Here is a 17,821-nt window from a genome sequence, read left to right on the forward strand (position 1 = left end):
GTTTAAAGAGCCTCCATTGCTCTAAAAAACGTTTTTAACAATTAACATGAAGAAAGTTGTTTTTTTACAGTGCAAATATACATACCTTGTGTATACACAAGTCCCAACCCCTTTGTTAAAATATTTCTGTAACATAAGTTTCATTAAATAATACTGCCATACTCATGAGAGGCACTCAAAATCTGTGGACATAGGAATTTTCAAATGCTGCTTAAAAGATGACAACAGCCTGAGATTGAAGAAGAACAAACACCCAGTATACATAGGGAAAGAACAAGTCTATAAAAGCTCTGAGTAGTGGGTGTTCTAGTTCAGATTAATCACTGTTACTTTGGGTTCTAAAGTGCATAGCAGTTGATATTCTTAAAAATATGACTGGAGAATTTAATCCTCTGTATAAAAAAATAGAGCATTTTCCTTCCTGGCAAAAGTTAAGAATGAAACTAACAGTTGTCTCATGTTAAGTATAAGTCCAACCCAGGAAAGAAAATACTGTGCTACTGAAGGTAGTGACATATTACTGGAAATAAAACCAAAGATGCTTTCCTGATTTTGTTGAGCTATTAAACTATTAAAAATGGGAGTGAAATTTAGTTTTCTGCCACTGAACAGAAATTGACTATCTTTACTAAGATGGTAAGGTCAACAAACAAAGCTCAAAAGCTCCCTTCAGTTTGAACATACAGATTACTTTCCTTTTACTTCAGGCAAAGAAAGAAAAAATTGACTGGTAAGGGCAAATTGGATGAGGTCTCAGCACCTGGACAGGTGACCGTTGTTAAGGAACTTGTCACCTTGAGGGACATCTTGTTAAAGCTGGTGTACAAGCTGGGTGCTCTACAGTTTGAAACTAGTTTGAAACAAGGGAATAGAGAACCATGACAGGAAATACTCCATTATGGATGCTTTTCACCTAACAAAGCCAAGGTCACTTTTTGGAGCCAGTTAAAAGTATAAATACTTGGGCATTTTAATTATAAAGCTTCAGTACAGAAACTTCAAATACATAGCAGCTTAATAGGCAAGCTTACTAAATATACTTTCAAATGTTACTAAGGAATTATTGATCTTTTTGTAAAAGTAGGACAACCTGTAGGAGTGTACTTCCCTGTGCTTAGTCCTTTCAGGAGTGGTTAATGGTAGAAAAACTTTTAAGATAGCTGGCATCACCTACAATGGGCCAATGGAGTCATGTTTGATGGTTAGGAGAGAAAATACTGGCTTCAGGAAACTTGATCACTTACAACTGAAAATTCTAACATTTTTCGTCATAGGAACACTGAATAGTTGGTAAGAATATTTTGAGCTTTTCCATTGTTATAGGAAAAAGTTCCTTCCACTTAGTGGTCCAGTAGCGTGAGGGCACATTTGCTTCCTTTCCATCTGTGCAGGAAGATGAGGGAAGTGAGGTTCCATTGCACTTTGTAGAGATTCTGTTGACTCACAATATTTCAATGTCCCATATCTGTGTTTCTTCTCCCTCCAGGGGCTGATTTATAATGACATGAGCCTTGTCATAATAACTTCCTCCTGCAATAGAAATTCCAGAAGAAAAGATTATTTGCTCTCTTAGGTGCCAAGCAACTTCACAGTTTTCATAAGCTTTTGTTCAGCTCACTGTATATGTAGCTGAATATGTCATTTACAAAGCAGCCTCAAATGGGAAACTGACGTTGAATAGGAATATCATTATGCACCTCAAAATGGACCATAATTATGACTCACACTGAAACACCAACAGGTATAATATACATGACTATAGAAGCAATATGCCCCACTGATGCCATTCTTCAGAAAAAAGTGTTGTAAGAGAACTCTGGTTGAATGTCAAGGTACTGTGTTTGTTTCTAAATCAACTGAGGCTGTGACTAAACCAATTAAGTGCAATCCTGACCTTGATGCATTTAAAAAATGGGGTTAATTGATTCCTTGCCACTGAGGCCTTTCTAAGTTAAGGCAAAAAGTTAAATTTTACTGTTTTTCCTAATAAACAGATGGCATTCATTTTATGGTTTCTGATGTTCCAAATTTACAGTTGTTCAATTTGCAAAATCATTTGTTACAAATGAAAACTTTATGACTATTAGGGAATGTACAAAAAAACTTTAAGGCCTTTTTTTTTTGCTACTTCATTCTCATAACTATTCTTGTAAAACTGCACACCTATTTTTTTTCCAAGAGTAGCTGAAAAAAGTTTACATAAAATCTTCTCATTAGAATGTCCTTTATGAAGAGGTTCAGAACTCAAAACTGACATATAATATTAGGTATTACCAAAGGCCCACCTTTTACATCAAGGACAAGTTGATCACTGAGATAAGAGCTGATGGTTCCATTTTTATTCAATTTCCATTTCTGCCTGAATTGACCATGCTCAGTCCACAGGGCTACTTTAGCTCCAGGTGTGTCTCGGCCCCCAATCACGTCAAGGCATGTATCACTAGCCTAGAGTAGTTAATAAATAAAATGGCAGTAATGCGTTTGCAAAAGTGAATTGAATAGGGTCATTTTTTTTTTTAGGGTCACTTTTCTATCAGGCAAAAGTCCTAGACATTAAGCTGTCACTGTTTCTGACACTGTCTTAAAGAATAAATTCAGTATAATTTCAATAAGCCTTTTAAAAAATCTATTCTCAGCTGGGTACTGGTGGCTTTTGCCTGTAATCCTAGCTACTTAGGAGGCTGAAATCTGAGAATTGCAGTTCAAAGCTAGCTGGGGCAGCAAAGTCTATGACACTCAGCTCCAATTAAAAACCGAAAGTGCTAGCCTTGTGCAAAAAGAGCTCAGGGATAGCATCCAGGTGCTGAGTTCACGCCCCATGACTAAGCCCCCCACCCCCCCAAAAAAAATCTAAGTGGAGGGTACAGAAACAGAAATAGAGGCACTGTATTTGCTTTAAAAAGGACATGTGTATCTGACAACAGATGTTGGTAATGGTTTTTTTAATTGAGATTAAATGTTAAAGCCTTGTTAGCTTTAGAGGTATTATGTCTAGCTTTAGTTTTCTATTTAAAAAATGGATAATGCTAAAGATATCCAGACAGTAATTACATTTAATTACAGTTTGAAGCAGAAGTAGATAAACCATTGGTGATACAACACAGTTTAAATTTTTTTTGACTAGTGCTGTATCCTCCATAGCATCAAGCACAAAATTTCATTTTTAAGCTTCTTCTAATAGGCTTCTAATAAGCTGCTAGTAGAACTACTAACTATATTTGAAAAAGTTTTCTGACATGTTTGGAATAGCAAAGACAGCAGATTTTATTCGGACTATCAAGTAAGAAACATCCAATTCAAATCCAGTAACTTAGCAAAATTGGTTTGAAAAAAATCATTAATGTATATCTGTAGTGTAGGAGAATACACATCAGCATTTTTATGATCATAAGAGTGACCTATTTGTAGGAAGTTGCACTGATTGTTTCTAGGAAGTTGCTAGTTGATTTGGCAATATTCTAGTTTCTTGAAAAAAAGATTAAAAAGCCAAACATTAGAAAGTGGAGTTCCCTGTGGGTGGGATTGCTTACCTTGGATTTAAAGAGTCCTCGACAGTAGTGCCAGATCTGAGTGTCCTTTCCATTATAGGGAGAGATGCACACAGACATCGCCCTGGTGTCAGCCAGATTTCCAGTCACTGTCAGATACTTATCCTGGGCTCGGTTCTTTATTCTAATGTACACTGCAGGCTATGAATGGAGAAACAGTCATTTAGAAACAGCCTTTCCTATCTGAAAGCAGTCCTTCCAGAGGCCAGCTTGAAGGAAGTTAAGAGATGACTAACTTATTTCTGTCCGTTTTGCACTCATTTCTTTTAGCTAATATGTATACATTAATATTTTCTACTGATAAATACTCAGACTATTGGGCCATATAGTCTATTACACTGTTGAAAAGTAAAAGTTTCACTTCCAAGAACTCAAGCTGGGAATAGTGGTGAAAATTAGGGATTTGAAAGATTTAATATGTTTCAGCTCTTCTTAGGAAGGAACGGATGGGGGCGAAAGACACAGCCTAAATATATCTTACAGTAACATGGGAAAGACAAGAACAGTAGTCAGACATGCTGTCTTTGAGCTGTGGTTATAAGACGATGTTTTTGTTGCTTTGTATGTCCCTCCCCCACAGCATAACCTCTGTTTTCACTGTATTTGATGTTGGTATAATTTGGGGAGGGGAAGGGAAAAAATTGTTTAAACAGGGATACAGGTGGACACATTGCAACAATGAGATGTACAAGATGTTATATTGAAAAACGAACTTTACAACTTGGGCTGGGGGGGGAGGGCTGGGGAGGGAGATATGGGATGGCAGGAATGGTAAGGGGAAACAAAGGAGGGAGGAGGCAACAATGCTTGATAAGAAACGTACTCATTACCTTGCTCATGTAATTGCAACCCCTCTGTACGGTATTCTCACAATAAAAAAAACTTACAATAAAAAAAAGACAGAATAAGAGACTAGTTCTAAGAGTGTCAATGTTAAATTCATTGAACCTGTGGGTCAGCCTTCCAGCCCTAATGTAATGAAGACACAAGACACCAGTAACTCCTCCATCCTTTGATTGAGTATTGACATTCCCGCCAGGACTTGGGCTAACTAATAATAACAAATGAATAATAAGAGAACACTTTTTCTCTAAGAAACTTGTGTAAATGCAACATGCTATGTTGAGAGTAATGAATACCTTATTTTGAAATACATGGTACATCAACTTGAAGCTAGTTAAGTTTTAGTGAATTGCTACCGTGATTAGCACTCCTAAGAAGATTCACATTCTGAGCATTCAAATTAGCAAACAGAAGGGAAATTTGGTTATTTGGCAATGTGTCTTAAATGTGGACTACTACTTTCACATTCAAAATGCAGAAAGATGTACTTAAAGGTCTACAATTCAGCCTGCTCTCCCACTGGAGCTATTACTAATTCTTGAAGATTCAGTGTATCTTCATTACACTTTCATTACTTTGTACATGTAAGGGAACAGGTATGACCTTCGCAGATCACAGAATTTCAATTACTTTGGGACTAAACATCAGTTTTAATCAATTAAATCAAGCAAGGTACCAATTACCCTTATTACACATTTGTAGTCTGACTCCTCTGTAATTACATTTAAAAGCACTCATATGCATTGTAAGTACCTCAGTGACTTCCTAACACATATCCTCAAAGAGGCTTACGTTCTAATCATTCTTCAGTTTCTATCCAGATATATTAACCAAAGCAATGCCAAATATAACCCATAAACTACCATATAAGAATTCCTGTTCAAAAGTAAATGTTTTAACTACCCGTCTTATGTAATTGTAACCCTTCTGTTCATCACCTTTACAATTTTTAAAAAATTAAAAATAAATGTATACTCATGTAACTGTAACCCCTCTGTACAGTATTTTTACAATAAAAACATATATATATATATATATATATATATATATATATATAAAAAGAATTCCTTTCTTGGGTTTCCAAAGACTCTGGTTAAATAAGCAATAGAAAATAATTATTAAGTGTTTCTTCAGTGTAGAAATAAAATAGCTTCTAAAATAAAATACAGAATAAGACCAGGTTATTCGTTGCCTCAGGAAACCTAAATATGGTCCCTATTGTGACCATGACTGACAACTAAGAAAAGGAGAGCTGGGATATGGCTCAGTGAATGATAGAGCATTTGCCTGGTATGCCTGGGTTTGAATAGCACTGAAATATTTCCCAGTGTTAACTACTAATGATTTTGGAACTAAGAGTCACATGATTTTGTAGTTAATAAAGCTAAACTGAAGTCCGAATTCTACCTTGTCTTTCCTTATGAATTTCCAGTGGAATGAGTCATCATCCCATGAACTAGAAATGAGGGCTTAGAGACACACAGGTCATAAAATCATGTGCCAGATACTCTGCCAGGAGAGCCGGTAGTGCTTTGGCATACCTCTGGCTCTCTTAAGCAACACTTTACTACCACAGTAATACAAGCCAGATGTTTTCTAAGAGACCCTTTACAACCCTTCTCCAAACCAGGCACTGCCTGTGGCTTTTTGATGATTCTATATCATTCTACATTTTCAAAACATAAACTGTACTTTAGGCAAAACTAATGTGTGTCTTTGGACCTTCCATCACAATTACATGATATCAAACAGTCAGTTTTCCATTTGTGCATTCATTTCTTCATTGAGTGAACAGTCCCTGAGCTCCTACCAGGTGCCAGATATTGTGTCCTAGCCCAACAGCCACTTCTTGTTGGTATTTCTGGTACAGAAACTATTTATATGGCTATAAACAACATGGATGGTCTTACAGAGAAAAAGCCAGGTGTTTTAGGATCTCATTTAGCCTGGAAAAGGGTATGGAAAGGCATCTTTGAGGATGTGACATATTTATTAAATTCTGATGGATGTTTAAGAACTAGCCAGGAGGACTATAGTGACTCAAACATTAGACCACTGGCCTGAGGCCCCAAACTTCAATTCCCAGTACTGCCAAAACAAATGAACAACCAAAGTCAAAGTTACTAAGTACGCTACGGATGGATGTGATAGCTCACATAATCAATCCCAGGTGAAATCCCAGCTACTTGGGAGGCAAGGATCTGGAGAACATAGTGAGCCAGAAGTTACCAGGACTCCAGTACAAAGTTAGGTATAATCCTCATTACATGAGAGGCATAGGTAGGAAGGTCATAGTCATAGGCTGGCCCAAGCAAAAAAGGAGTTGACACTACCTGAAAAATAACTAAAGCAAAGGTTGACAGGTTATGGTTCCAATGGTAGAGTGCTTGCCTAACAAGTACATGGTCCTGAGTTCACTCTGAGGATATTCAAAACAAAAACCCCTAACTAGACAAAGAACGAAGAACATTCTTCAAAGTGGGCATGACCTTGTTAGCAACCTGCACTTCGATGCATGTCACAGCTGCCTGAATGAGAAGGAGATGGAGGAGGGATGAGCTGGTGAACTGGGGGAGGGGGAATTAAGATCACACGGGCTGAAGAGCTCAGAGTGTATCCTGGTTACAGTGGGAAGCTTTTCAACAGAAGCCTGAAAAAGCAGTAGGTGTGCAATAAATATGTTTTCATTAAATTCCCAGGATCCAACCTGACTATTATGTAAGTAGGGGGGAAATCCTAATATTAAGAAAGCAAAATGAGAGTAATACCAAAGTCCACTCTTCTTTCTCTCATTTTCCACAAGGCTTATTTTTCTATGAAAAATGAACATGACCAATAAAAGTTTGGACTCAGAGCTAAACCTCAGATACAATATGGTGAACTGGCTAGAATCTACAAGATTTCCTGCATACTAATCCACTCCCCTGCTGCAAAGGCTACCACAGCCAAGATATGGAATCAACCCAGATGCTCTTCAGTGAATGAATGGATCAGGAAAAATCGATCAGTATATACACATATTCTGAAATTCTTTGCGTCTGTTGGCAACAATGATATTGGACCATTCGTAAGGAAATGGAAATATCTGGAAAAAATTATATTAAGCAAAGTTAAGCCAGACCCAAAGAAACATAGGTTGTATGGTTTCCCTCATTTGTGGTAAATTACAAAGTGCCTGTAAATTTACAAGTAAACACATTGGAATGTAAAAGATTAAAAAATACACTTGGACATGATCAATTATTATACAGAACGCTAGACATCCATACAGTGAGACTAAAGAAGGATATTCCTAGGAGAGGATCACAAAGGCTCAATAGCTAAGAGGATATGATTGTGTAAAATGATATTTATCGAAATGAACTCCAAGAAGTGGAAGCAAGAAGGGTTTTTTTTGTTATTTTGTTTTTCTTTAGGTTATTTTTCTCTTTTGTCACTGTTTTTGCTTTTGTGTCCTTTTGTCTTGTATATAAGTTTTGTCTTGGGAAGAGTAAGGAGGCACAGAAATGGTAGGACACAAACAAATGCAGCAGGGATATTCACTAGAGTCTATGTTGAAAATGAACTATCTATCTTGTGGGGGACAGGAGGAGAAAACTGAGACAAAGCGAGGAAAGGGGTGACACTGCTCAAAAAGAAATGTACTCTTTACCTGACTTAGGTAAAGAGTAACCCCTCTGCACATCACCTTAACAACAACAATTTAAAAAAAGGCAAACTAAATTAAATGGCCAATATATAAAGTATTGTGGTTTATAACATTTCTACCAGAAAATCAAGTGGCTTGACTCTCATGGTTCTTTGGTCCTTACCTGCTTCATGGGACGGAGGGAACCAATTGTTTTCCACCCACTAAACTCTGTCCAGTTTGGGATCTCGTTAGGTTCAAGTAGAATCTGTCTTCCCAAGAAATTGGATCCTTCATATGCTATCCATCTATAAGAAAGTAGTAAAGAAAAAAGAATAAAAAACAACAACAAAAAGGAATCTAGGCAAAAGTCCCTGCTACCATACTTATGGGTCCATCCTTTACAATTTTTGAGGTTACAGATTTAAGGCAGAATTCCTATTTCCCTAATAGAGCAAACAAGAAGGCCTTGGAGAAAGTCCATTGGACTTCAGAAGATCAGATTCCTTTTAGGTTACTACCAAAATGAAGTAAAGTTGTATCCAAGTCAGAAATTCTATATTCCTTTAGAGCACAAAGACTTTTCTCATAGCTTTTTCCTTCTTTTTGGGGAGGGCAGGGGTTCTGACTCTTGGCCTGGGCACTGTCCCTCAGCTCTTCAGCTCAAGGCTAGTGCTCTACCACTTGAGCCGCAGAACCAATTATGGTTTTTTCTCTTTATGTGGTGCTGAGGAATAGAACCCAGGGCCTCATGCATGAGAGGCAAGCATTCTACCACTGAACCACCTTTCTAGCCCCATCTGTGTGTGTGTGTGTGTGTGTGTGTGTGTGTGTGTGTGTGTGTGTGTGGAGAGAGAGAGAGAGAGAGAGAGAGAGAGAGAGAGAGAGAGAGAGAGAGAGAGAGAGAGAGAGAGAGAGAGAGAGAGAGAGAGAGAGAACTTATTGATAAGTTACAATTAAATAACCTGATGGCTTGTTGGGGAATAAAAGATCAAACAAAACAAAACACCATCTCTGGGCAGCCCAGCCCTAGTTCCTGGCCTCTGCCTTCTTGCTGAATGCCTTGGATGATGAGGCTTTGGTGGACAGCCCTGGCTTCCTAGGGCCCCTGGGGGCCTGTGTCTTCCTGAACATGTGCACAGGCTGTGCCTTGGGTGCGTTCACACTGTTCTGATAGCATTTTAACATTCAATGACAAGACTATAATCTCCCTACCATTATTCAAGAGGCCCTTAGGAAATTATCATGTGCACTTCAAGGCCTTATGTGTAACATCTTTCAGATGTATCTTTTCTCAAAAGTCCATCCATAATTTCTCAAAGTCACCAAAGCCTACTTCAAAGAAGATCCCCCTCTCTTACTTCAAGGGTGCTCCCCTTCACAAATCCTCTCCAATACCCTTTGCCTTGAATCTAAGTTGTGCTAGGGTGTAGAGGTTCCTGGGGCCTCAGCCAGGAGTCTCGAGATATATAGAGTGGCACATAGGCATGAACTCTTCTCTTTAGAGGCTGACTATGGCAAGATGGAAGTGTGAAAAAGCTATATGGACCTTGACTAAAAAAGTCTGCTGAGCCCTGCTTTGGGTAGTTGCCAAGCTTCACACTAAGGAAAAAGGCTGAGATTGACAAACACACCCAAGTTCTCAGCAGGACTCAATGTGTCCCAGCTGACAGCCATAGGAGAGTGACAAGAGAAGGGGCTGTCTTCCTTAGTTTGGACCAGGCAGCTGGTGTTGCATTAGGGATTGCCTCGTTTTGAACCAAGGCATGCAAAGCCATGGAGCTGAGCTTACTGAGCACCAAGGAAAGGCTGTTTGAGGGTTAGTCCTCAGGAACATGTTCACACATGGTCAAGGGCTTTCTATGGTTTGGATGAATGTCTTCCAAAGGCTCATGTGTTAGTCTTAGCTTCCAGCATGGATCTACTGGGGCTGGAGCCTTGAGGAGGCAGTGCCTACTGGGGGAGCTCTTAGAACATTAGGGACATGACCTGGAAGAGAATTGTGAGGTCCAAACATATTTCTCTTCCTCTTACATCTTGGCTTATAATATATGCACCTCATACTCCCACCCTGATATGCTTCCCCGATGCTTTAAGCAATGAGGTCACTATTCTTGGGCTGGAACCTTCAGAACCAAGAGGCCAAACAAGTCTCTTCTATGTTAACTGCCCCGGATATTTTGTTATAGTGTTGGGAAGTTGACTACCACAGGGTTGCTGTGATGGCTGTGGCATCAGTCCTTCTGTTTTCCAAATGAAAACTTCTTTACGCTTAGAAAGGGAAATACTCCTTAGGAGCTTGTAGATTGGTTTGGGCATGAAATTGTGGGGAGAAAATGTACTGAGGAAAGCTTGATGTATGAAAACTGGGAAAGCCTGGGTAGAGATGACTAAACTATTATAAGGAAAAGACTGTTGTGTGTCCCTTAAACAAGTGATCAGGCCTGGCCATCTTGTGGACAGATCAATGGGATAGGTGATAGATACTCTCCCATCTTCATCTTGCCTATAAAAGTCTAAGGGCATAGCCATCTCTGAAGCTTCTAGATTCTTGAAATAAGTGAGTTATAAAATCAGGGCAAGATTTTAAATAAATGCACCTAGTTATATATTGAGTTTAATGAATTCCACAGGTGAAAAAGCTGTGTGGGGTAATGCTTTAAAGCATGGGCCTCATTATCATCATAGATCAAAGACATGACATAAAATAGGGATTCAAGAAAACAACTTGTCACTGAGGGTAGATAGTTATGCTTTAAATGGTATCCTGTAAGTGATCTACAGCCTAAGAAAGTCTTTCAACAGCCCTCATTCTTCTTTGATCTGTGCAGCAGTTCTTTTCATAGAGAATCTAGAATAATGGGTAGCTCATAAGCCAAAGACAATAGAATGTCAAGATGAAAGAGCACCAGTTTTCCAAAAAAGAGTAAAAAATAAAAATCAGTGTGAGTCAAATATCAATTTAACTCAAGAATATACAAAATGAGTAGAAAAATGTGAATGTCTTAACACTACAGGGGATGTTAAAATTCAGTTCAAATGGACTTAAGTAGTAAGTAATGTCCTAGAATCTTATGCTAGGAGAGAGAAATCCATTTGTATGAATAAACCCCAAACGATGTAAATGCTTTGCAGGAGAAAACTTAAGCTATAATACATATGAATAATAGAAAAGTCACTTATTATGATAGTTGGCTTAATTTTCAATTTATCCTCCTGGCTTCCTTGATTGTCCTCAGATATTTAAACAAGCTGAGTTGATTATCTGATACTTTAAAAGCCATGAAAAATAAAAACAGCCAATTTTATATTAGTCATCAAGAGCTGTGTGTGTGTGTGTGTGTGTGTGTGTGTGTGTGTGTGTGTGTGTATGTTTAGATAACTTTTGGTACTACATGTGTGTGTGTGTGTGTGTTTAGATAACTTTTGGTACTACACACCAGCAATGCAGAAGTAGCAACTGCTTTGTATGCCAAAGTTTTCAAAAATGGCCCAAGAGGCAGATTTTCCAGGAAGAAAGTAACCTCAACTTCAGGCAGACCTCTCACAATTTTTGTTATAAACAAAAACTCAAGTACATATCTCAGTTCTGTACTAAAAACTTTTATTTTCCTTAAGACAAATAACCATATTATCTAAGTTCAAGCTCTATGCAACCCGGATCTATCCCAATAACCTAACTAAACAAAGTCGCTTGTAAGCAGGCTATGTCAAACAATATGATCCTCATGAAAATGACTGCCCTGCAGGGAACTGCTCTAGAATAAAGCTGTCAAATCAAAATACAACAAAACAGTCTTAGTCCTGCACTTAGTCACTTGCTTACATAGGCAATGGTATTCACAGTCAAAACTGTTGACTTAATGAAAGTGCATTCAGTCAGGGAAGGTCATCTGGTTGAACGAATGAATGACACATGGGATGGCAGCTGTCTCCCTGAAAGGAATCTTATCCCCTACTACTGTAGCTACTACCTACTGATGTGGTTCAGCATTTGTTTACTTAAACACAATCTGCATTGAGATAAGATGAATGAAAATAGTGTAACATCAAAAAACACCACACATATGGAAATAAGCAGCCATGAAACTCTGTCCTAAAACAGAGACATGTACTTACAGTCCGCTTTTCACCCACACAGACTGGGTATAGAAGTGCAGGTCCTTGTTCAAAACGGAATTCACAGCCTCTTCGAGATGTAACTCTCGTCCCTCACAGTGTTCCAAAGCAAAAAGACTGATGGAGGGTTCTTCAAAAACCTAATAGCACAAATCAGAGAACATATCGCCATAAAGAGTGTCATACTTCAGCAAAATCCTATTCTGAAAGCAGGCTATCCGGGAGTCAGCCATGTTCAAGTTCTGTCTTTACTGTTCTCTCTAAAGATGGAAGTATCAAAACTGCATTGGGGGACATTAGATTCTGCTCATAATTGTATTCACTATTTTGTAAATTAAAAGTGAATCTACAGAAAAGGAATCTTAAAGCAAACTGCATGGTGTAGTCTAAGTATAGTTTCTGAGATTACTAATAGGGAAACATGTGCATCGTATGAGGTGGATGGATTTCAAAATAAAGTTCATTATTTAAAAGTTAAAAAGAAAAGAAAAGGGATCTTCATCTCAAAATAAAAATGGCACAGTAACATCTGGTTCCAGGTTGATTACTGAAGTTTTGTGGGACTCCGTTGTGGACCACATATTGTTGCTGCTGCTGCTGCTGCTGCTGATAGTTTGAGTTGACAACAGAAAAAATCTGATGGAATGGAATGGCGCCCTCATTTCCAAGGCTATCACAGAAGCAGTGGCTGGAAATGCAAGCCTTCATGATATCTAAACTTTTAAATACATCTATATACATTTTTAAAGACAGGGTCTCACTGAGTAACACAAGCTGGCATTGAGTTCCTATGTAGCTTAGTCCAGCTTGACCTGATCTTTCTTGCTAGAATTAGATATAACTCAACTGAAGTCTGGTCTTGTTTGCCTGCAAAGCTCAGGATTGAATTCAGAACCCTGTGCATGTAAACATTTTTCTGCCCAGCTATAATCCATCAGCCCAAAAGACATTCTTGCATTAAAACACAGCAAGACTGCCTAAGGAAAAGGATAGTTTCTCCATTAAAATTAAGTATTCTTTCAACTCGTGTCAGACAAGAATAGAATCAATAACACTTTTTCCTTCATGAGTATGTTCAGGACACCATGCTAAGAGACTTTAGGGAATGACAAATCAAAACAAGGCATGATCCCTTGTGTTTGGGGCATTACTTAACTAATAGGTAAGTTAGATGATTTGTTAGAGCAAAATATCCTTGTGAGAAGTAGCCTTCAGTAGAAGGCTATTTTGTTTTTAGCAGAAGCAGAAATTTATGAAGCTGCATGGGCATTTGGTGTCTTAGCTGTCTTCCATGATGCAAAAGATCCCAAAAGCAGATGTGGTGGGAGGAGAAAGAACAGGAAAAAGCAAGGGGCACAGAAACCCATGGGATGTTAGGGACGTGGCCTGAAGCCCTTCTAAAGTATATGGAGTCCAACAAGAAGCACTGTGGTTACTCTGTATTGAATTCCCTGCTTTCCTCTTGAATTTAGAGTTAAGAAATGGATTTGTTAATACAGAAAGTTCCTGATAGCTTTTGAACTAAGACTTTTGACTAAGATGAGGCTGGGTTATCTAGCTACCTATACAAGAAACAACACATTGGATGGAAGAACTTATTAGTGTTCAAAGGACAGTAAATAAACTATCAAAAAACAATTAGCACTCACAGATACACTTGCATCAGAGCAAAAATCAACTGCATGAGAGTCATTCCTTGCTATAGTGTCTAGAATAGTAAAGGAGGAGGGACTATTTAAATGTCCATCAATAGGAGACTGGTTTAAAAAATGATGAAAAATTTTCACACAAGAATCCTACATAACTGTAAAAAGTAATGAGGAACTCTTGATGGAAATATTGCTAATATATATATTACTTAATACCAAATACAAAGTGGGGGAGCAGAAAAAGAGCCTGGCTAGGCAGCAAATGCAAAGGTTCCCCTGGCCGTATAGTTTCTGCCTTCTTCATTGTGGCCTTGAGCAGTAATTCAGGCCACTGGAATCCTGGCTCATTGCCCTGGAAAGTCTAACAGGTGAACAACAGGCCTGAGGTGTGTGGCTTCATCAGAGGAGCTAGACAGGTGAAAAGCATGTGCAGGCTGGGTGGAGCCTCTGATTAACAGTTTGGGGACTGATAAGGCTGGAGAACTGTCCATTGATCTCAGAAATTATGTAATGCTCCTTGACAGACACTTTATTGAGCTCCATGAAATCAATCTCAGGTGATGGCCAACCCTGGGGATCCCTCCTGTCAAGTGAGAACTCTGCTTATCTTTTCTTCCCTAAATCTTTGCTATTTTAGTTCTCCCTCTTTGTCTTCGAAACCATCAAATAAAGGACCAGATCCAGTTTTTCAGAGTCAGCGAAGGATAGTATTAAGATAGCCTACTTCATGTGCAACCATACTGCAGGAAAGGGAAATGTATGCACTGACAAAAAAAATTATGTGCTTACAAACACTGACTATTCTTCTAGAAAAAAAAAAAAACAAATAAAAAAAACAGTACTCATGACTGCTTGCTTGTTGGAATATAGCATCTGAAAAGACATAAGATATGAATGAATGGGGTAGGTTAAAATGAAGGTTTTCAGTGAATGGTTCCTGGTAATTTTGATTTTTTAATCACAGGAATATATTACTTATTCATAAATTTAAACTAGTAATTGTTATACACATCTTTGTACTATGTGTGAAGTTTGTTTCTTTTTCGTGTGTGTGTGGGGGGGGGGGTCCTGGGGCTTGAACTCAGTGCCTGGACTCTGTACTTGAGCTTTGTTGCTAAAGGCTAATGTTCTACCACTTAAGCCACAGATCCATTGCCAGATTTTTGGTGACTAACTGGATATAAAGAGTCTTAGAGACTTTTTTTGCCTGGGCTGGCTTCAAACCTCAATCCTTAGATCTCGTTCTCCTAAGCAGCTAGGATTATAGGGGTAAGCCACCACTGCCTAACTCTGTGTGTGTGTGTGTGTGTGTGTGTGTGTGTGCGTGCGTGCGTGCGTGCGTGCGTGCGTGCGTGCGTGTGTTCAGAAAATTTTGACAACAATACAAGTAAAGGAGAGAGAGATGCAAAGAGTATGAATGAACTGGTAAAATATTTGAGGCCAATGAATAAAAGAACTAGATCTGAAAGGTCAGAGAGGAAGAAGTTAAGAGTAAGATATAGCCAGGGGAAACACTCTCCACATGATGAAGTAGACATACTAAGACAACTAGAATATACAAGAAAAAATGTTAGTTATGGCTGGGAGAATAGTGGCATATTTTTTAATCAGTAAGGAAATCAGAAGGAAAAGCCTGCTCCAGAGCTAAGAACTCAGGATTAGAACTAGATGTTTTCATGGTGAGCAAGAGGCAGAATAGCCTTAAAAGAGATGACCAAAATGCACTGGACTTTTTTGGAGCTAAGAGAAAAACCAGGCACAGAAGATAGGTTTGGAAACTCAGAAGCTAGAGAACCACTAGACAGCCAGGAGTAAAAAAGGGAGGATATTCCTGAACTGATAGACACCAGCAGGTATGATAAAAAAAAAAAGTTAGCTCTCAGAGGGGACTAACCAAACACATTCAGAGGAGAGTTAAAACAGCTGTTTTTATTATGCTACTAAAAGAAAACAGTAAGAAAGAGTGTCCCACAGCATCCAACCTTCTGGCAACAATGAATTAAGAATGACAGCAATAAAGCTATTTTGGTTTGGCAGTCAAGAACAGATGTCAACCTTGATGAGCACTGTTTCAGTGCTATGTCAGAAATTAGTGGTGAATCTGTGCTGTCACTGTGAGAAGCAAGTGGTGAGAAATAGCTGACAGGATGTACACACTAGAAAATTTGGTGAAGAGAAGAGGAAGGACCAAGTGAATGTTCTCTTGGATACAATGGAAGGTCACAATGCACAGAAAGAAACAATGATAGAGGAGGGATGACTTTGGAAGAGGAGTGAGAAGTCCAATCTGCTCTTTCTATCAGTTCAGAACCACTGGCCAGAACCCATAAACAAGGGAAAGGACCACACTGGAAACCATGAACTGTACTTCCCATGAAAATGAAGGATGGGAAAAGGATGCTGAGAAACTTCCCTTTAAAGTAAGGAAATGTGGCATTCTCTGTTGTCTCTGTACTGAGGTTGCCTGCTGATGAGAAAGGCCTTGCTCAAGTTTGTGTACACTACAAATGGTAGACCCGGCTTTCCAATACGGAAGCTACCTGCCAGAGGTGGCCAAGGAGGACTTGGCATATGACTCATGTGATTAAAAGACTGAATTTATTACCCTTAAAATTAAATATCCACATATGACTACTGGTCTCATATGAGATGGTACAGACGTAGGACTTAGAAACCACTGGAAAGTAAAGTAGGAAAGTCAATAGACTGTGTAGAAATACTTGTTATCCTTCAGTAAACCGCTGACTGAGACAGGAATGGAAATTCATTACAAGTCATTGAGTTATTGATCATTCCCAAGTGCAAAATAAAAATTAGAAGTGTCACAATAGTTCATAAAAGTAACTGAAAGTCAGGAAACAATCAAAATCCACAGGTAAGATTTGATTTCTGACTTTATGGTTAAGGCTTTTTAAAAAAATATCCTTACAAGGTTTTAAGAATAGCATTTTCTGCTGAAATAAGGATACAGGTTGAGCCATTGTAACAATGAGATGTACAAGACACTATGTTAAAAATGAACTGGAGGCGGGGAGAGAGGAGTTGGGAGAGGTGGAGAGGGAAGGGATAGTAGGGGAAACACACAGGAAGAGGTAACAATACAAGATAAGAAATGTACTCATTACCTTACTCATGTAACTGTAACCCCTCTGTACACCATTTTTACAATAAAAACATATAAAATAGCATTTTTGCTTACTTCTACTTGAGTTGAGATCTGGTAAGGAAAGGCAGATAGGCTAGGAGACTAGACAAGAGTCACAATCAAAAACAAGCAGTCTCCTCAGTGAAGAGACTGAATTGCTAAGCTGTCATGACAGACACCCACATTACAGGCAATGGTAGAGTAGTATAACATTTGTAGCTCAGAGGAGAAAAAAAATAACATCTTAGTATGAGAGTGTAATTTAAATGGTATTTATTATTCTAAGCAAAACAATCTGTGAGCATTCATCCTGCTCCTTTTGGAGACCAGAGAAATCATCAGGAAGGCTGCCCTGGCCCCCAAACAGTCTTGTGACCTGGCACTTCTACTTCTAGGCATTTCTTTTTGTGAAAGATGACAAGTTTGACAGAAGAGTCCATGAAAATGATTTAAATCTATTTCTTTAAAACTGATTTATGCAAATTCAGAAGAAAGTAGACAAGGATGAGTGTAATGATATTTTGAAGAATTTGGGGGACTAAAACAAAATCAGTAAGTGCACTTTAAGAGGAGTGTTAGATGCACTGGCAAATAACATTAGCTGGCAGTATCAAGCAAAGCAGAAGGATGGCCAGCAAGTACACTAACATGGAGGAATAACCTAGCTCTGTTAACCATAGAAAGATATCATCATGTAGTCCATCTATCAAAGTTTCTATCTACCCAAGGTTTCTAAAATTAATGGGGGAGGGGGCTTCTTAACTGCCTTCAAGTTACTAAGTGATAGGTATACATTGAACTTGATTTCTTTAATTTAAATGTTTTAATCTATTAGTACAATAAAATGTATAAATGTACTTAATGTATACATGGACTTGAAAGTTAGGAA

General features: G+C 38.4%; 1 protein-coding gene across 1 annotated transcript in view; it reads right to left on the reverse strand.

Moving 5' to 3' along the window:
* Positions 1–53: 53 nt before the first annotated feature.
* Crybg3 (crystallin beta-gamma domain containing 3) overlaps positions 54–17,821 on the reverse strand; it is a 98,644-nt gene continuing 80,876 nt past the window's right edge. The window contains exons 18-22 of the mRNA XM_070030418.1: positions 12,139–12,278; positions 8,204–8,327; positions 3,531–3,689; positions 2,286–2,445; positions 54–1,530 (exon numbers count right to left, since the gene is read on the reverse strand). Coding sequence (XP_069886519.1) covers positions 1,442–1,530; positions 2,286–2,445; positions 3,531–3,689; positions 8,204–8,327; positions 12,139–12,278 — 672 coding nt within the window. The 3' untranslated portion in view covers positions 54–1,441. The remainder of the gene's footprint in view (positions 1,531–2,285; positions 2,446–3,530; positions 3,690–8,203; positions 8,328–12,138; positions 12,279–17,821) is intronic.

Source organism: Dipodomys merriami, unplaced genomic scaffold, assembly GCF_024711535.1.
Source record: "Dipodomys merriami isolate MVZ:Mamm:240054 unplaced genomic scaffold, mDipMer1.0.p SCAF_2, whole genome shotgun sequence".
Lineage (NCBI taxonomy): Eukaryota > Metazoa > Chordata > Mammalia > Rodentia > Heteromyidae > Dipodomys > Dipodomys merriami.